We start from the raw sequence: 21,867 nt of genomic DNA on the forward strand, positions 1-21,867 counted from the left end.
TGGTTCTACCGTAACATATCGTGGATATCTACTAGAATCGGATTTTATCCGTAGAAACGAGTCGGCTGATTGCTTCGCAGAACACAGGGTTACCAGTCTGGATATTTTGCAGTTATTGAAAAATAAACTTTTTTTTGTGTCAAAAAAAAAAAAAAAATTTCCAAGGGGCTAAAACGGGAGGTATACTGATTCGAAGTCATGCGGCGATTTTGAGCAATTATTTTGGTATTAACAAATTAGCTGCTCGATGAATATGCAAAAAGTAATATTTTTGTGCGATGCTAGGGATTTTTATTTCGAAATACTAAAGCAGGTCGATTTCCTGGTCTTTCCAACGGAGTGCTAGTTATTCGCTGAATTATGTCAGTGTCCTCGTATAACTCGTACAGCTCATCGTTCCATCGTTTGCGGTATTCGCCGTTGCCAATGTTCAGAGGACTATAAATCTTGTGCAAAACTTTTTTGCAATATAAAGCAGGACGGGAATAATAAGCGATTTCTTGACTTAGAGAGGTATTTACTTTTCAATAGCTTAGTCAGTCCAAAGTAGCCGCTTTTGGCAAAAGTGATTCTACGTTGAATTTCAAGGCTGACATTGTTGGTGTTGTTGATGCTGGTTCGAAGGTAAACGATATTATATACAATTTCAAAGGTACGACAGTCAACACTGACGAGATAGACAAGAAGCGAATGCGCTGACTGTTTGTTTGGTAACAGGAGGACAGGAGGTCACCACCAGACCCATTCGCTTCGAATCCTTGTCCAATATGGAAAAAAACGGCGCGGTTGTTGCGTTCAATGATATCAATATCATCGGCATACGTCAGCAGCTGTACACTCTTATAGAATATTGCTATATTTCTAATTAGATCTGATTCTCGTATTATTTTCTATCGCTATAGATTGAAGAAGTCGCACGATAGTGAGACACTCTGTCTGAAACCTTGTTTGGAGAGGTCCTTCCCAATCCTGACGTATAACCTCTAGTATATTCATGGAAAGCTATCTAATTCTATAATTTTCCCACTGAATAATACACTTTAAAAATATCTTACATTAAACATAAGTATAAACAAATTAGTATTTTATATATTTAAACAAGAATCGAATTTATTTTGTTACAATTAGGTCAATTCGCGCTGAAGAAAAGGCTAGATGTTACTAGATTAATGAAGAAATTATAATATTCGATTATTAGGTAAATAAATATTTAATTTATTCTTACATTTACGAACTACCAATTCTCTATGTAAGTATTATTTTAAATATGATTTATATTTGTACATATATTTCATAAGTTGTAAGTAGTTAGTTTAGAGATATAGGGAATATTTTAGAATTTTTCTATATCATTTATGCAACGAATATTTTGGTGCTAAATAATTTAAATTGTGCCTAGAAATATGTCAATTTCCTACAAACAACATAGCTAAGAAAAAGGGCTCAATGTTCCTAGGAAACGTTAATTTTTAATTAGTGGACTATATTATGAGTACCTTCCTTTAAAAAATATAATATGTGCTTGGATTGCATAAATACAATCTCTCCGAGCGAACTGACCAAATGCATAATAGTGAACGACGAAATCTTTAAGTATATAATGCTTATATAGTGACCATTTAGACAATTGATTTACACTGTTATTTTTTGTCGAAATTTTGCAGGCAATAATCTGAATACATCTTAAAATTACTAACATATTTAACTAAAATCGAACATTTACATATGTGTTTATTAGTCATTATTTTTGCTATGTCAACATTTTCACGAAGAGGTAGCCTAAAAGTATATTCACAAAAAGCACAAGTAGCACCAATTGTTGTCGAGAGAACCAATCCTGAAAAAAAATTAAATTTAAAATTTCCAATTTTCAACTTGACAATTATACCTTAACTTGTGGACTAAAAATATAAAGTAAAGGATTCGCTTTTAGTCTTTCGTTAATTTCTATTTGGCGACGAACAGCTTCACGCCTTGCCGAACCCAATGCAGATACCTCCTCCCGACTCATTGCTTCCGTGGCACGTGGAAGATCTTGAAAATCGGGTAGCGATTTTTTTCGTTGAAGAGTTACATTTATAGGCGTGATCTAAAAATGCATATGCAGATGTAATAAAAAATGTGTTTTTATTAAAAGATAAAGATACCAAAAACAAGTTCAAAATTTAAATGTATACACTTTTAAACGGGTTTCTATATAAATGTAATTTTAAATATTTAAAGTAACCTCGATCGGTGGCTCTACGATCCAGCTCTCAGATGCTCTTCTAGCCAATAAAGCTGGCGAATACATTAAATCTTCTTCATCTTCTTCAGGATACCAATCCATTTTAGAGTAATTTCATAACTCTGCAACCGTTAAGTATGTATTACTGATGGAAATTCAAACCACACAATTTTTTTTTAACTAAATAGTAAACACTTTTCACTTGTTGATATACAATTTCACAATATATTATTGACATATTTTATTTTTCGATCCACAATGTTTGTTTCCTTTTTAGCTCAATTTGGGCAGTAGGCCAGTTCATTTTAATGTTTTATACGCATTGCGTATTTAAAAATAGATTTATACATATTTCACTTCGTTAAAGATGTCAAAGCGCAAACAAAAACAAAATATTAGTTAAATTTATATTGATTCATGAGTTTTTAAACATTTTATATTTTATTTGACTAAATAATATGTACTTATTGTACAATTTTGCTTTTAATTATTAAAAATCAAATTTAGCATATATGTAAATATTTATATGTATATAACAACTTTTACATAAGAACACAGACCGCTTGGCCACCGAAGTTGAACAAAGTATTTGGTGTTTAGAAAATGTCGTTCTTTGTTCGTTTTTTAATTGTATATATTTTGGTGATTCTATAAATAATTACATATGTGTCAGAGGCATAAACATCAACATGTCAGAAGAATCGAATGATGCTGCCACATCGTAAATTTAATTCAATTCATACGTTTAGATGGTTTACTAACTCGGGAGATAATTTTGTTATTCACATCTAAACTGTGACATATTGGATAGTACTTAATTGAAGCTTATTTATTAACAATAATTTTCTTTTTGTTATACACAAATGAAGGCCAAAATTATGGTAAAAATAAATTTTTTTAGAAGGTGTCATTTTGTTATTTTTATTTTTACAAATAAAAAAGTAGTCAAATTACTATAAAATGTGTAAAAAATTTTAGAATAATAAAATTAGAAGTTTTCTCAGGAAAATTTTTGATAAAGTTCATTTTTAGGTCTTCTAACTACATAGATGTAGCTCCTTAAAACAAAAGTAAGGTAATATAATACCTACATACATACATATGTATGCTATACTCAATATTGAGGAACTTTTCATGGACAAAAGTACAGTAAAACCTGTAAAGTTGAACATCTTTATAATTTGGACACTCGCTTAAATTAGACAAAATGTTCTGTACCAACATAATATAGAACAAAATAACCATATATTCACTGTTTAATTTGGACACTGCCTTTCTTGGAAGTTGGACAATAATTGTCTCAATTTTTAAGCAGCAGGCAATGAAATCCCTTTCTATCTTGGACAATACATTCAATATCTATGTATATTTGTATGTTATTTCCTTATTTACACACAAATGTATTTGAATTTCGGCATCAATGGAATTTTTCAAACGTTGTAATACCGTTATTTTTGCCAAATTTTGTATGTATCAAATTTCATGGATTAGCTATGACACAATTACGCGTATTTGATCTGTGTTAATTTTTATACTCTCGCAACATGTTGCACCGAGTATATATACATATATACTGACTATTAAGTTTTTTGTACATATGTATCTCGTAAACGACTTAAGCTAGAACAACGAAACTCTGTAGGTTCGTTTCTTTTAGGTTCTAACTTATACAGTCAATGGAGGAAATCGAATTATAACTACGCCTACCTCCCACACAAAGGTTATGTTGAAAACTACTAAAAATGCTTTAAGGGGTTATATAAAGTTAGGCGGCCGAAAAAAAGTGAATTTTCCAGAATTTTTTCTGAGAAAACTTTTTAATTTATTGATCCAAAAATTTATACACATATTATGGTATCTTTTAACTGTATCTTAAGACTTAGTACTAGTAAAAATATTTATTTGAAAAAGAGATACAGCTGATCTCCAGGAGCTCCTCTCAAAAAAGACGTTTTGAGGTGACCACTATATCTCGGAACTGGATCATTTGAAATTAAAAAACCAAACAGATTTCATTAAAATAATGTTAAATCTAGTAATTAATCGAAGGAATAAGCAAAATAAAATTTCTTGACAAAATGGCGGTTTCTCAAAAAAAAAAATCGATTCGTCACCATTGTTTATTAAACAAGTAAGGAAATGCTAAGTTCGGGTGCAACCGAACATTTTATACTCTCGCAATTTATTGAAGAAATTTAAAAAATACATATATGCGGAATAAAGCTCACCGTATTTTTGAAAAACCTACAATGAGGTATATGGAAATGTTATGACCCGATTTTAATAATTTTTGGAACAGAGACACACTATTAGAAGAAAACAATTTCCTCTGAATTAAATTGAGATATCTGAGAGATTTACCCATATTTTCGGTTAAAATTTATCCTTAGGCGATGAGTTCAACATGTTCGATATCTGGGGCCTTGAAATGTTATGGTCGGTTTTATACAATTTTTTCACAAGTCAAGCCAGAGATAATATGCACTAATTGTGGAAAGTTTTATTCCGTTATCTTCATTGGTTCCTTATGTTTACATTATAAAGTGAAGGAATAAGATGGATTTCAAAATTGAGTTAGTAGTAGTGATTGTGAACCGATTTCGCCCATTTTTTGTCCGTGTTATCAGGGTGTCAAGAAAATATTATATACCGAATTTCATTCGAATCGGTCGAGTAGTTCCTAGAATATGGTTTTTGACCCATAAGTGGACGATGCCACGCCCATTTTCCATTTTGTAAAAAAATCTGAGTACAACTCCCTTCTGCTATTTCTTCTGCAAAATTTAGTGTTTCTGACGTTTTTCGTTAGTTAGTTAACCCACTTTTAGTAATTTTCAACCTAACCTTTGTATGGGAGGTGGGCGTGGTTATTATCCGATTTCAACTATTTTCATGGTGTGTGGTGGGGTATGTAAGAGAACCGACTGCAGAAAGTTTGGTTTATATAGCTTTATTAGTTTACGAGTTAAATACAAATAACCGATTTGTGGGCGGGGCCACGCCCACTTCCCCAAAAAGATTACATCCAAATATACCCCCTTCTAGTGCGATCCTTTATTCCAAATTTTACTTTTATGTCTTCATTTATGGCTTAGTTATGACACTTTATGTGTTTTTGGTTTTCGCCATTTTGTGGGCGTGGCAATGGTCCGATTCTGCCCATTTTCGAACTTGATGTTATGGTGCCAAGGATTATGTGTGCCAAGTTTCGTCAAGATATCTTAATTTTTACTCAAGTTACAGCTTGCACAAACGGACAGACGGACAGACGGACGGACAGACATCCGGATTTCAAATCTACTCGTCACCCTGATCACTTTGGTATATATGACTCTATATCTAACTCTTTTAGTTTTAGGTGTTACAAACAACCGTTATGTGAACAAAACTATAATACTCTCGTAGCAACTTTTGTTGCGAGAGTATAAAAAATATTTATCGGAGAGAAAAAATCTTCGATTAATTAATAAAAAATATATTTAAGAAGGTCGTGTTAAAATTTGAGACTAATCGGTCCAGCCGTTTTCGAGTAATGTTGGTCACCGACTTTGAAAACACCATTTTGAGAAAAACGCGTTGCCGCTCGGACCTTGTACTTCCAAGCACTCTGAAACGCCTTTTCAAATTTGCTTGTAACTTTGAAAATATCCACCGGAACGATATGAAATCTGTGGGTATTCTTAAATATATGTACATTAAGAAAATGAAAAAAAAAAATCGATTTTTTGAAAATTCTAACTGTATATAACCCCTTAATTCAGTAAAGAGAAACACCAGAAACTTTAAATTTCATTTTAAGTATAGTACAGAAGGGCTGCACTCCAATTGGTATATAAATTTTTAAATGGGTGTGGCTCCGCCCACTTATGGGTCAAAAACCATATCCTCGAAATTGCTCGACCAATTTCAATGAAATTCTGTTCATAATATTTTACTGGCGTCCCAATGATATGTTGGGACGGCTACTTCCTATATACCAGAACTGTGAAGTCAATCTGAATCATTTACTCTACAATATATAAGTTAAGCGCTAGTGATTATATGAATAATAATGATATCGGCACAGAAGTCTCCCAGATATTTAAAAAAATGCAGAGCGAATATTTTTCTTCTAATAATATGTCTTCATGCCAAAAATTAGTGAAATTGGGTCATATCTTCACCTAGCTCCCATATATGTACCTTATATTAGGGTTTTTAAACTTTCAATGGACTGTATACCATATATATGATGAATATGTGGAGCAAATTGTGGTGTTTATTAATGAAATTATGTAAATAAATTGCGATGTTCGATTATGTTACTTGTTTTTATTATGTATTAAATTCAATGTACGTTTTTTACCGAGTTTTTAAAACAAAGACAATAAAATGAGAAAAAAATTTAGTGTCCATGTTATACACTTGCGGAACTTGGACAAAAAGTGCTGAACCGCAGGTGTCCAGCATAGACAGGTTTTACTGTAGTATTAAGTAAACTATTCTATAAGTTGTTGAAATAAATTTTTAATAATAAAAACTACCACAAACTTTTATTACTGGAAAAGTAAAATCATGGCCAAATAATTGCTATTGATTTTTGTGTTATTAAATCCAAATTATTTTGGTTAAGAAAGAACTGACAATTATTTCTGAATAAAATAGTATAGATAAGCCATCTATTTTTTAATGATATAAATAAGTGAAGGGTCAGAAGAAATAATTGGGAATACACTCCTTACATGTCTGGTTTAACATTAGTTATAAAATTTAGAGAAGTTTCAAATAAAAACTTTTGAATTTACCACAAAGTTTTTCTCTGAATTTCTTCTAAATATCTCAGAGATTTAATGGTTTTTTCGGTAAAAACTGAGCACTTAATGTTCGATATCTAGGGAAAAGTTATAAATCTATTTCGACAATTTTTAAACGGTCTCACTAGAAATGAAGTATTTTTTTACCGATATCCTCGCTGGTGCTTAATTTATGTAAAGTGATGCCCGCTTAAGAGTCACCCATTTAAGTGCCTTTCCCGCTTAACCCGTTACTGCCCAGAACTTTTTACGTTCCTGATTTTTCTGATATGAAATACACACATGTATTTTGGCCCCCTGAGCATGAAAATGAAATCTGTTTTACGATTATATTCAATATTTAACTTTTCAGGAAAATGCGAAAAATCAATGTAGTTTGTAGTTTTATAGTGTAATTTTCAAATTATTTATGAAGATATAGGGATAAATTTTGAGTTACCATATGGTAATCGTGGGTTATTTCGGGTTAAGTGACAATATTTTTCGGCATCGTTGTTTTTTTTCCAAATTTACATATAAAATTCCCCGCTTAAAAACCTCCTATTAAGTGCCTTTTCCGCTTAAATGTCTCAAAAGTCTTGCATGTTGAGAAGGTGCTCTTAAGCGGGGATTGTAAAGTGAACGAATCAAAAGGACTTCAAATTGTATTATAAGTAAAGTAGGCGTGATTGTGAACCGATTTCACCCATTTTCCATTGGTATCAGGGTATCAACAAAATAATATGTCCCCAATTTCATTGAAATCGGTTGACTAGTTCTTCAGATATGGTTTTTGACCCAAAAGATTTGATTTTTTTCTCTTTCTTCATATGTCTTCTTCATGTTGTTCGTTAAAACGAGTACTTACAAATCCCCGATGTTCGTTATTTAAGGTACTCAATGTAACAAATTTGCTTGTTCGTTATATGCGGTTTTTGTTAAATCGAATATTAGTTATTTCGGAAAACTACAGTATTTATAATTGCTATACTATGTATCTTTATAAATTGATGGTAAAATATTTTACGGAATTTTTAAAATTGATAATGAAAAGATACTTTTACGACATATAAAAAAATTAATACAAACCTACTAAACAACGATACCATATTTGTATATTTAGTAGAACGTAATAGATTTCCATGTCTTTATTCTTGCGCAAATTTGTACAATGTCGCTTTATATTTCACACAGTACTATCTATACTGAAATAAAATAAAATCTTGTTATAGTTGTCAGGACAAACTATTATAATAGGAGGATTCAGATCAGCTTTGTTAGTTCGTTATTCAGTAGTTTTTACGAGCATTTTGTTTTTGTAAAATTAACAAACTATAGTTCTATCGAGAAACGAAGTACCAGTCGGACAAGCTCTCTAATTTTTTAGTTACTTGCAATTTTCTATTTGTTTGCGCCGTTGCTTCAAAAGTATTTTTTTTATTTTTCAAAATTTATCACACTACTGATATAGATAAAAAAATAGTGCTTTAAATAACGAATTAACAGAGTAACATGTTCGGTCTGAATATCCCTAATGAGTCCAAACGCTTACAAATTGAGTCTCTATCATTAAGCAATGAACATCCAATTACTTCAATTATATAAAACAAATAAGTAAATTATCATTGATTTGTTCAACAGTTTTTTCTACATCAACAACTAAGTTCTAGTAGCAAAAACTTCACTAGTAGAGAAACTTCTTTATTAATAGCACAATTCGTCATTCATGCTAAAAACGTTTTCGTTTTCGTGCTATTAAGACCAGGGGGTTACTCCGTATTGCGATGCGAATGAAATATTGTGGTGCACATTAACTTTATTTGTGGTTGCAACCTCCTTATGGTGCCAGGAAACACGTGTATTATTACAATTACAGCTTGCACACACGGACAGGCGGACAGACAGACATCCCGATTTCAAAAATACTCGTCCAGATCACTTTGATGTATGTATATGTATTTCCCTACATCTAACTCGCTTAGTTGTAGGTGTTACATACAACCGTTATTTGAACAAAACTTTATTAGTCTCTTTGTAACATGTTGCGAGAGTATTAAAAGGGTGGTTTGAGACAGCGGACGCTAAAAAGGCTTCTTCCAACTTATAGAAATGGCTAATTTATCAGTTAAATGCAGCTGGCCCATCTATGCGGGACATTGCCGGATGGTAAAATGTTATTATTTTAATGCAATTTCTATAATAGATGGTAATTAACTTTTATTTTAAGAGTGGCTAGATTGCAAAGTTCATTTGAAAGTATGCATAATAATCCATAGCCGGATTAAAATGGCCACTAGAGTTTGGTGCAACGCAGACTTTTTTGTAGAATCCATCCACAACACCACATAGTCCATTTTCCAAAATAAATTATTCGAATTAACCATTTGTTTTAATTTTCAAATTTTGCCTACTTATACAAAATGAATCCCGAAAAATACGGTGACAAACATTGTTTGTCATGCGTAAACAATTCAGAATCCCAAATGATTATCGCATCGTATTTGACTTTTGAATCGTGTTGCTTACACTTACATGTTCTACATGTGATTCGGTCCGATTATAAACCACATAACAAAATACATATAAATTCATAAAATTTAACATATTTGATGATATTATCACATTAATTAATTTAAATTTATAAATGTAATATATAATATATAAAGTTAAGTATAATATTTCAAAATGGCTTGAAAGGAAATCATGATTGTGAGTTTTTAAGGCGATATGATATTTAAAGATATGATCTATGCGGAATGTTTCATATAAAGAACGAATAAATATATGTCCGTACATACCTTTATGGGTTTGTTTCCTGTATAGTTGTAAGAGTTAACTGGAGCTCCTTTTGGAATAATCACTTTTGCAGGAGTATACAAGCTTTCTGTTCGTTTCGGAGTAATTGGGGATGGAATAATATCCTGACCTAATGTTCGCTGATGTAAAAGAACATCTTCGAAAGGTTGATTTAAGGACGGTCTTTTTTCTGCCGCATTGGGAATTTGATTTGAAAAATTATTATTAATAGATCTTGGTGCACTTTCTCGATTGTATGAACCCTCTCGTGGCCTTATTTCTTTATTAGGTGATGGCATATCTCTTGATTGTAAAGGTATAGATCGATCAATCGATGGTTGGCGTGAGCTAATTCGACTAGCTGTCCGAGGATAACGATCTGTAGATGAGTCTCGACTAGGAGGCCTCTTATAGTGGTCGAAATAATCAATGGACAATTGTTGATTAATTTCATTGAGTGGAGGCGGCCTCGTTGGTTTTCTTGATTCCCCTGATATTTCGGTTTGTTGTGGTGACATTTGATAAAATTGAGAACTTTGATTAGCTAATGGCTGATTGAATGTTTGTGTTAAGTTTTGCTGATGCGATTTTTGTTGTTCATTGTAATTTGTTTTTGAGTTGTTTGCAACTATGCTTGACCTGTGGCCAGAGTTATTGTACATATAGCCATCAAGTTGGTCTGTATTAGCATTCGAAATATAATTGCTGACATTAATAATGTTTTTATTTTGTCCAACTGTGATGTCATTTTCTCCAATTCGTTGTCTGTATGGTGCAGGGCTATTTCCTTGTTGTTGGATATTTTCTTGATACTGCTTTGATTGATTTTCATTGTATTTGATTTGTGAAAGATACATCTGAGGAAAAGAATTGTTACCGGATTGACTTGGTTGATTAACTAAATTGGCAAAATCGGTTTGTGGTGTCACTTTTTTTTGTGCGAGTACAGAATTTGACGGAATATCTGATTGTTGTCGAAGAGGCACATTGAGATCGGGTTCATTCAGTTCTTTCATTGCGTATCCACTTTTTTGTGGTACTCTAAGATTTCCATCATAAGGTAATGAAGGGGTGTTTCCACTCAATGGGTTCAATTTTGTGTGATTTCGAGAAAACAGCTTCTGAAATCTTTCTAGAACTGATGGCTTAAAATCAGGAGCAAACTCACGTGCCATACTAACAGCGAGTTCACAATCTATGCGAGCTTGATCAGCTGCAATATCAGCGTTTTGTGCTCTATCAGAAGCAGTTGAAGTACGTGAAATGGCAATGTCAGATCTTTGCATTGCCATTTTTAGCGCCCTTTGTGCTGAATTGACCGCTATAGTGATGCGGTCTCGGAACTTACGTGATCGCGCAAGAAACAAGTGTTTCTTTTTTTGGCTGGTCATTAAAATATTATTCTTATATTTCCCTTCTTCAAACGTACCGTCTCGGAATGTAGTTACACCGTAGCCGTGTTTTTTGTTATTATACCACTCTCCTTCGTATCTGTGTTCAATAAAAAAATATTGTATTAAAATCTAAATAAAGAAAAGAAGGACAATTGAAATGTAATGTCTTAGCAGACATATGGTCTCCGTACTACATTGTGTACCATAATTTAAGGAGAGCTTAAAGTTCTAGGTGTGTCCAATGCGATCTGTTGTAGTTTGTAGTATTTCTCATAACACCATATAATTTCCATGGTTTCTGGCACTATGTTGTATATGGAACACCATTTGCTTTCGAATAAAATTCAGAACATCGATGATACATATATGGTTTCTGTAGAATACTAAAAATATACTACTTGCCTATCAATGGTCAAAAATGTGAATTGTATAATAATATCATACGATTAGTACATAATCAATTATATAATTTTTACAAAACGTATTCATTAAAAATGTTTTTTTAATTTATATCCTTTTGAACAAAGGCATATTAGATTAATGGCATGATAATATACTTAAATTAGTACAATTCAAATACTCCACAACAATGACGGAAAGTAATGATTTAACCATCAATAAGAATTTATAGATGCTATAAAAACTAGATTCGAGATTATACATTTGCTAAACTATCAAAATTCCCAGAACCAATCGAAGAAAATTTCATCCACTATAAATACATTTGACATTACATTGACATTATACTCACTTAAGACCATCACTACGTTCAGCAACGCCATGCCCACAGCGTTTGTCTTTCTTCCATTCGCCCATATATGTTTCCGTCACTGCGGAATCCAATTGTTCATCATCCATTGTAAAGCTAGCGTTGGAATCCGTGTGAGCCGACCTTAAAAAAAATTAAATTATTTCAGAATTCACCATAGCAAAAAAATATTATTCAACCTTGTAGTTAAGTTGGATTGTTCGGATCCGGTGCTTGCCCATGATGAGGTTGACGCCGTTGACCTAACGCTGCTTGATGTTAAAGTACCACGTTTTTCCAAATCTCCAGTACTTTTTTGTTTTCGCATTTTAAATCCCTAACAAATATTTTTTAAGATAATATTTTTATTCATAAAATGCGTCTTACAGATAAAAATCCTTTTTTTGACTTCTCGGTCAAACTATTACGTCGTGCAGGTAGTTTATCCGATCTTGCAGTTAACACGAAACCGCCTCGTATTTCTTCAGACCGACCTTTATCGACTTCTCCAATATCTGAACTGCGTAATGAGTTTAAAGATGTGTGAATATCTTTTCGTCGATAATGTGATGCTAATCCGAAGGGTGCTGAAGTCCGAATACCATAGCCATGACGTTTTCCTTCTTGCCATTGTCCCTGATATTTCCCTTTAAATAAATTCTCTCTTTTGTATTCTAACACAGTTTATTTTATAATTTGTAGAATAGGGTGTTAGAGCTACAAATTATTTAATACATTTGAACCTAATACACAAATATTATTTAATCATTTCAAAAATAAACAATCAGTTTAGCTTAAATAAACCTATAGAATTATATCTTCATTAACCGCAGTAGATTACTGTAAAATGGTAATGGATCAGTGAAAGTGGATAAAATAACATATTAGTTAAAAAACAACTAAATTCAACACTGTAGAGTGTTCGGATATAAAACCGTATTTATGTAGTCCATTAAACTTTTAATATAGATTTATTATTCATCGCAATAGCTTAAAATAATTTGTCATTTTTAAATTAACCCAACTTACAGAAATCGTTATTCAATATCTTAGTATACTTCTCGAATCCATCGTATATTTTTACTGACCTAACTTTTATGTGGCCCTGAAGCTTCTAAACATTTTTGTATTTGTTGTGTTAAATATTTCACCGAGTAAATTAGATTAATAGATATACATACATATATTAAAGTTTATTTATATACCTCCGTCAGCATAAGTTTCACATCCGTAACCGTCTTGATAACCCATATTCCACGTTCCTTCGTATCTGGCAGTTGAAACAGTGCTTTCGCGAATACCATACCTTCCCTTATGTCCATCTTTTGACCATTCCCCTCGATATATTTGACGCCCAATTTGTTCCACGCCCAAACCATGACGTCGTCCATTTTGCCATTGACCTTCATAATGTGAACCGCTGAATTGAAAATTTATTTATTTTGAAATATACATATGTGTACAGTTATAATAAGTATGTACTTGTGTTGTTTTAACTGTATAATAATAAACTAAGTTCTTATGTCAGGAACATTTGCAGGAAGTTTTGAGTGGTTATATTCGAACCAATTCCGGTAAGGTTCATTTCCAATATACAAAAATAGAGACAATTCTTCCCGTCATCATTTTTTATACTCTTGCAACAAAAATTGCTAGGAGAGTATTATATTTTTTTCACCTAAATGAGGATGAAGAGTCGAGTTGAAACCCCCTAAATAAGTTTTTTGAATATCTCGAAAAATAATAAAGCTATATAAACCAAACTTTCTTCAGTCGTTTCCCTTATGTACCCATAAAAGTTGACATAATCGGATTATAACTATGCCAACCTCCCAAACAAAGGTTAGGTTGAAAATTACTAAAAGTGCGTTAACTCACTAACGGAAAACGTCAGAAACACTCAATTTTACAGAAAAATGGTAGAGCTGAGCTGCACTCAGGTTAAAAATAAAATGAGCTTAGCATCGCTCAATTATTCCGTGCATAATACTTTCTTGACACCCTGATAACACGGATAAGAAATGAGCGAAATCGGTTCACAACCAAGACTACTTATTCAGAGGAAATTTGTTTCTTCTAATAGTGTGTCACCGTTTCAAAAATTATTAAAATCGGGTCATTACTTCCCCTAGCTCCCACATAACTAATTATAGGTTTTTCAAAAATACGGTGGGCTTTATTCCGTAAATATAAAAAAAATAACAAGTTACCTTGGCCAGATATATGCTCCAGATACCTCAAACCCATAGTTCCAAGCTCCAGCATATGCGCCTTGATGTTTAGGTCCGGTACATACGCCATGCCCATGGGCCTTGCCCTCTTCCCACCCGCCACAAAATGTTCCTCCATCCTCAAAATCGAATCGGCCACCACTTATTTGGGGTCGCTTAGAACCATCAAATGTGGCAGAGCCATGAGGGTCGTTTGCAGATGAAGGCTTTTGTACGCCAAAAGAATTCATCGTAATAGTTATAACGAAGTCTGAATTCGAATAGCTTTTAACTTCGATTATTCGTTTTATTCATTTATGTTGCTTAAAATATGGTCTTGCGTTATTTTTAAGAAATATTGAATAGTAAGCTTAATATTTCGATTTGTTCTTTTTCGTTAAGGAAAGTATGTGATTTGTTTGTAACTTTAAGTTTGTTGCTTTCTGAAAAGAAGAAAATAAAAGATTATAGTGACCTTCACATCGGTTATTTGCATTGTCTCTTCTATAAATTATATATTAATATATTTATCATATTTTCATGTATGTATCATGTATCATATTTTCTATAACAAACAAATTAAACGAAAAGTATTATAAACTTCGGACACGTCATATAGAATAAACCCGAATTGATTAAGAGATACTAATAAAGCAACTAAGGATTTTTAGTGAGAGAAAAAATATACATTACAAAACAAACTCAATTTCTGATTCAAATTACTTTCAACTTTAGCTTCAAACTACGTACGCAAATTGTTTGGAAGTTTTTTGGAAGATTTGAAGTATGTAAGTTGGGGTGCAGTCGACCAATGAATATTCTTGCAATTTATATTATCACATATTAATTACAATAAAAGACTAGATCAACAGTCATTATTATTGAAAATTGTGGACCGATTACAATTATTTTTTGTATCTTGGTAACATGTATTAAATCCAACCTTTGCGTATCAGCATATCAAGAAGCTGTTGATTTGAAGATGGAGTAAAATAATAAACAAAAATAGAGTAAAATATCAAATCGTACATATTATATGTTTTACCGACCTTAAAAACTTTCTATATTATTTTATCACAAATAACTTCACACGCTCTGTGTTGTCAGGAAACTTTGTTAAGTGCTGAATCTAATACAACTAGAATTTGTATAACATCTCTCTCCTAAAAGTATCAAAATTAACAAGAATTCAATATCAGTTCACCTTCGTCCGTAACTTCTTTATACTTTATGTAAGTTATTAGTTTCCGCCTCTTATTATTGGTTTATAAATATTTTTCCTTGAAAGTTATATACTATTTAAAACATATTATTTTCATTTACTGTAACTCTATTAATGAAATCCAATTATAATATTTAATTTTATAATATATAATAATTGATGTATAATTTAGTTTTACCGTTATAAATAAGAATAAATCTTAAATATGATTTTTTTGTAATAGTCAGTATTTGTTCTTTATGTACCCTGGTATGTATAAATCATGCATATGTGTAAATATTTTTGCATACATATGTATGTATGTATATTAAAATGTGAACTTTTAACTAAAATTATTGAATAAAATACTAAGCACTCTTTACAACTATTTGATATTTATGAAGTAACAATGTTCATCTACAAAATTAATAATTGCTCTTTGGAATATTTAAAATCAACATTGTGCAAGCATTATTGTAAAAACTTTTATTTATATGTGCGTTTGTGTGTATTTGAAAAACACAGGCATGACTTCTTTATACATTGCTATAGTGTTTACCTTGCGTGCCACATTTCAATCAATCCATGCAGATATTTTTAGCCATAGAACATAATATACACATTCTGTAAGGCAGAATTCCTACAAAGTAACAATGAACACTAGTTTTTAATAGTTAAAATAATTATGAAGTGAAGTAAAACATTTTTTTTTTCACGAGTAGCTGGTTACCACAAATATTATATATGAAGATATATATATATATGCTCACATATTGCACTTATTTCTATCGGCTAAAATTCTCGCTAATTAAAAATGCAAATTTTTTCAATTTTGATTTTCAAATGTATTTCCAAAAAACACATTTACTTAGGTAACAACAAGTATATCTGCAAGATTCTATTGATATATTTCAAAGAGCTTAACTACATCCAGTACTTTAAACATTTAAATTGCTCTATATTTTTTTATAATTTCCACTGGGATCCGCAAAAGCTACACAAACGATTAACTTGCGTATGAGTTAGAGCTCTTTGATTTAGAATCAATAGAGCGCGTGCTCTTGCAGATACTAGAAAACTGTCTGTGTATTAAAATACTTAAAAATTTTCTTGATTAAATATGTGTATGTGGGTATGTACATACACTTGTGCACTCAATTGCTCATAAGTACAAACCCATAAGGAAAGCACATCTTTCACAGCTATATAAACAATACTGAATGCCAGATTTCCAATTTTAAGTTTCAAATATTTTCGGAAGTGTTGCATTTGTTCCATTATACTAATGCTATACTTCAATTTGAATATTTTCAGTCTCTGCAAACACTAGGCGGAATATATACTTTTAATATAAATTTGATTTTATTTTCATATTTGGAACGTAAAATAATTTCAATACATGTAAAAATAAGTATTCACTTTTACACCTCCTTCTGTAGTCGCATATCATTTAAATCGTTTAATTCTGAAACCACTAGAAAGGAAAGAAGAAATACAAATAATAAAAAAGATTTATAACAAAATAAACAGGGTGGCTATGAGAACTAATTTACGGCTTTCTCTCTAAGTCTGTCCCTGCAAGCCAACTTGAATAATAACATAATTAAATTTATCTACATTTATGATACAGCAGCTTTGGATGGGGCAATTTTGAAGATACTTTTTCTTACTCGAAAGGTAATCAAATATTACCACATTGGATCACAGGAAAAGTTTAAAAATGTACGAAACTGTAAAAAACAACTAAATCTTTAATTTTTCTTTTATTGTTCTTATTTGTCTATTCAATATATCTATATTCTAAGATAACACACAAATTTACCCATAAATTCGGCATAAAGTTTAATAGAATAACGAAAATCGCCATATATAGATATGAGTGCAGAGGAAATTCCTGAATCGATTTCATTCATTTTCACCAGCAAGGTACACTATATCCAAGACTATACGCTCAATTAACCCATATTTTCGGTTAAAATTTACCCTTAGGCGCTGAGTTCAACATGTTCGATACCCTGGGCCTTGAAAAGTTATAGTCCGTTTTCGACAGTTTTTTCACAAGTGAAGCCAGAGCTGATATATACTATTTGTGTAAAGTTTTATTCCGCTATATTCATTGGTTCCTTATGTATTCATTATAAAGTGAAGGAATCAGATGGAATTCAAAATTGAGTTATAAGGAAATTAGTCGTGGTTATGAACTGATTTCGCATTTCTTATCCGTGTTATCAGAGTCTAAAGAAAATATTGTATACCGAATTTCATTGAAATCCGCCGAGTAGTTCCTGAGATATGATTTTTGACTCATAAGTCGGCGATGCCACTTTAGTGTTTCTGACGTTTTTCGTTAGTGAGTTAACCCACTTTTAGTAATTTTCATCCTAACCTTTGTATGGGAGGTGGGCGTGGTTATTATCCGATTTCAAATATTTTCAGGTGTGTGGTGGTGTACGTAAGAGAACCGACTGCAGAAAGTTTGGTTTATATAGCTTCACTGGTTTGTGAGATATATACAAATAACCGATTTTAGGGCGGGGCCACACCCACTTCCCCAAAAAAATTACACCCAAATAACCCCCTTCCTAGTGCGATCCTTTATTCCAAATTGTACTTTTATAACATTATTTGGCTTAGTTATGACACTTTATGTGTTTTTGGTTTTCGCCATTTTGTGGGCGTGGCAATGGTCCGATTTTGTCCATTTTCGAAAGCAACCTCCTCAGGATGCCAAGGAATACGTGTTCCAAGTTTCTTTAAGATATCTCAATTTTTACTTAAGTTATCCGTTGCACGGACAGACGGACCGACGGACGAACCGACAAACATCCGGATTTTAACTTGTCTCGTTATCCTGATCATTTGATATATATAACCCTATATCTAACTTGTTTAGTTTTATGACTTACAAACAACCGTCATGTGAACAAAACTATAATACTATTTTAGCAACTTTTTTTACGAGACTATAAAAATAAATAATCGGCCTATCGTTAAATTACTCTGATCTAAATACGTACATTCTTCCTTACAATGTGAATACTCTATTTATACTATATAAATAATTTTGAAACGAATATGTAAATCGTATGCCTAACTTGCTTAATGCTTAGTGGGATGGTAAGCCGAAAATGAATATTGTATTTGCGTTTGGCTGCAAATTTTAGTTAATAATATGCGAAATTGTAAATGAATCTCAACATATAAGGAAAGGCTAAGTTTGGGTGCAACCGAACATTTTATACTCTCGCAATTTATTGAAGAAAATTTATTAAGATAACAAACAAATTTTCCCATAAATTCGTCATAAAGTTTAATAGAAAAACGAAAATCGTGATATATAGTATATGAGGGCTGAGGTAATTCCTGAACCGAATTCATTCATTTTCACCAGCAAGCTACACTATATCCAATACTATACGCTCAATTAATTTTGCCTAGATATCTCACATATTAAACAATACATATATGCGGAATAAAGCCTACCGTATTTTTGAAAAGCCTATAATTAGGTATGTGAGAGCTAGGAGATGTTATGACCTGATTTTAATAATTTTTGGAACAGAGACACATTATTAGAAGGAAAACAATTTCCTCTGAATTACATTAAATTATCTGAGAGATTTACCCATATTTTCGGTTAAAATTTACTCTTAGGCGCTGAGTTCAACATGTTCGATATCTGGGGCCTTGAAAAGTTTTAGTCCATTTTCGACAATTTTTTCACAAGTGAAGCCAGAGATGGTATGCACTATTTGTGTAAAGTTTCGCCCATTTTTTATCCGTGTTTTCAGGGTGTCAAGAAATTCATTCGAATCGGTTGAGTAGTTCCTGAGATATGGTTTTTGACCCATAAGTAGGCGATGCCACACCCATTTTCCATTTTGTAAAAAATTTGGAGTGTAGCTTCCTTCTGCTTATTCTTCTGTAAAATTTAGTGTTTCTGACCATTTTCGTTAGTTATAATCCGATGATATCATATTTTATGGTGTGTGGTGGGGTACGTAAGAGAATTGACTGCAGAAAGTTTGGTTTATATAGCTTTATTGGTCTGCGAGTTATATACAAATAACCGATTTGGGGGCGGGGCCAGACCCACTTGCCCAAAAAAATTACATACAAATATTTTATAACTTCATTTATAGCTTAGTTATGACACTTTATATGTTTTTGGTTTTCGCCATTTTGTGTGCGTGGCAATGGTCCGATTTAGCCAATTTTCGAAAGCCTCTCATGGTCCCAAAGAATCTTTGTGCCAAGTTTCGTCAAGATATCTTAATTTTTACTCAAGTTACAGCTTGCACAGACGGACAGACATTTGGATTTCAAATCTACTCGTCACCCTGATCACTTTGCTATACAGTAAAAGCTTCTTATTCGCGCTTCCTTTATTCGCGTTTTCACTATTCGCGGATTAAAAAAATGAGACTCAATTTCTATATTCGCGACTAAAATTTTTTTATTCGCGGATCAAATAAGCACATACATAATAATAAAATTATTCCAATAGGTATCCAACCCAATATTCTTGTCGAATGGACTAATAAAAAAGTAAAGTAGATCTTATTACAAGAAAATGTTAAATATTCCACTATTTTCGCAATTTTTTGAACTTTTGGTAATATTTCCATATAGAAGGGGCTCACATGGAACTGGACACAACCTATTGAAGAAGAGGCTTCAACAAGCACTGGAAACGTGACATTCAATTTGAAAAATCTTAGTGAAGGTTTAAGAATGGCAAATGAGCTCTGCGATTTCTTTATGAACATTGATCCGTCTATGGAAGGAAGTTTAATTTTTAAGAGACAAATGTCTAATGCGACTGCTGTGTATCTGTCTGAATTGAAGGAGCTTTTGAAAACTGCTAAGCAAGAAAAAATTACAAAATTCTTCAAACCATTGCCTAAGCCTTAAGTGCCCTGGAGACGATCAAATAATTGCGTCAAACAGTGCATATGTGTTAGTGATGTTCAATCGTGTGTTGCCCGCAAACGTTCAAATTAACACGTCAAACATCAGTTTAGTTTTGAGCTCGTAACGAACGGTCATCATGTCATCGTCGGATGATGATGATCTATTAATGGCATGTGCAGCAATTCTTATGAAAAAAAATTTCTCCATTTTTGTATTATTTTATATTATTTAGTTTATTTTATTATATTTGATTTTACTTTACTTTATTTTGTTATTTTAATTTATTTTATTTATTTATTTTATTTTATTTTATTTTATTTTATTTTATTTCATTTCATTTCATTCCATTTCATTTCATTACATTCCATTCCATTTCATTTCATTTTATTTTATTTATTTATTTTATTTTTTTAATTTTATTTTATTTTATTTTATTTAATTTAATTTATTTATTTTAATTTAATTTAATTTTATTTTATTTTTTTTTTTTTTTTTAACTTATTTTATTTTATTTTTTTTTTTTTAATTTTATTTTATTATTTTATTTTATTTATTTTATTTTTTTTTCTTTTATTTTTTTTTTTATTTTAACTTATTTTATTTTTTTAATTTAATTTAATTTAATTTATTTATTTTATTTTTTTATTTTATTTTATTTTTTCCGCTTCGCTTTACTTCACTTTTCTATGTCCTCTCAGCTTGAAATCTTCCCTGCAAATGAGCTCATGCTTGTCAAACATGAGTGGAGACGATCAAATTATCGTCCGTCAAATAGAAATATCAAAAATTTTTGATTTTCATCAAACAGAGCCGACAACAGGTCGGTGTAGCGTACGTGTAGCCGACGAGAGCCGACGACACCAACACACTTAAAGTGTTTGACGCAATTATTTGATCGCCTCCAAGGCACTTTAAGATAATTAGTTAAAATTTTCAAAAACTTCAATTAAATCAGTTTTTTATATACAATTTTCTTTTTTTTATATACAAATAATTTTTTTTATATAAAAAAAACAAATTTTTTTTTGTCACCTAGGAACATATCCCCTATAATCCCATATAAATTACCATCCCGTATTCACGGTTTCTGTATTCGCGGCATATTTATGGAACATATATCCCGCGAATAAAGAGCTTTTACTGTATATGACTCTATATCTAACTCTTTTAGTTTTAGGTGTTACAAACAACCGTTATATGAACAAAATTATAATACTCTCTTAGTAACTTCGTTGCTAGCAACTTTGTACAGAAAAGAACGCCCGTGAAAAAAAACAGAAGGAATTTCAACATCGACAAGCTGCAATCACAAAAGACAGGAAGCTATTTTCTTCTTGACTTGCACTGCTGCTCTCTGGGAACATTAGTATATCGATACAAGGGAACTGTGGAACGACATCTCAAACCCTCTGCGTACCGCTGCAGCCAAAACAATAGGATTTCGGCAAAGCCAAAAAATGAACTGATACGACGAAAAATGCCGTTACGCAGTTGAAAGGAAGCGATCGACCATAACACGTGTTGGGTGGGATAGATACCAACAGCTAAATATGTAGAGAAGTGACGCGCATTTGTATACGTAAGTGAGTATGAAGATCTTGAAAA

The 21,867-nt window shown here is 31.8% G+C and overlaps 1 protein-coding gene across 15 annotated transcripts; it reads right to left on the minus strand.

Moving 5' to 3' along the window:
• Positions 1-1,486: 1,486 nt before the first annotated feature.
• Positions 1,487-16,635, minus strand: LOC105219973 (junctophilin-1). Of its 15 annotated transcripts, none has more exons than XM_054226917.1 (10): positions 16,493-16,559; positions 15,908-15,988; positions 14,148-14,590; positions 13,143-13,357; positions 12,325-12,584; positions 12,138-12,274; positions 11,941-12,081; positions 9,798-11,286; positions 1,889-2,089; positions 1,487-1,837 (listed from the first exon to the last, which is right to left on the minus strand). In XM_054226917.1, exons 3-10 carry the CDS (start codon positions 14,396-14,398, stop codon positions 1,751-1,753), a joined length of 2,781 nt encoding a protein of 926 aa, XP_054082892.1. In that variant the 5' UTR covers positions 14,399-14,590; positions 15,908-15,988; positions 16,493-16,559; the 3' UTR covers positions 1,487-1,750. The 15 variants fall into 15 exon arrangements, 13 of the variants coding, with proteins under 13 accessions (XP_054082892.1, XP_054082893.1, XP_011194639.1 ...); XM_054226918.1 differs by having other exon boundaries at positions 16,525-16,543; XM_011196337.3 differs by lacking the exon at positions 16,493-16,559 and adding an exon at positions 16,119-16,428.
• Positions 16,636-21,867: the final 5,232 nt, after the last annotated feature.

This window comes from Zeugodacus cucurbitae, chromosome 3, assembly GCF_028554725.1.
Source record: "Zeugodacus cucurbitae isolate PBARC_wt_2022May chromosome 3, idZeuCucr1.2, whole genome shotgun sequence".
Lineage (NCBI taxonomy): Eukaryota > Metazoa > Arthropoda > Insecta > Diptera > Tephritidae > Zeugodacus > Zeugodacus cucurbitae.

Coding starts and splice junctions, on each gene's coding strand:
- LOC105219973 (XM_011196340.3), bottom strand. CDS start 14,398: ATGAATTCTTTTGGCGTACAAAAGCCTTCATCTGCAAACGACCCTCAT. Junction 13,358..14,147: donor GGAGCATATATCTGGCCAAG/GTAACTTGTTAT, acceptor TTTTCAATTCAG/CGGTTCACATTATGAAGGTC. Junction 11,287..11,940: donor GAACGTAGTGATGGTCTTAA/GTGAGTATAATG, acceptor TATTGAACACAG/ATACGAAGGAGAGTGGTATA.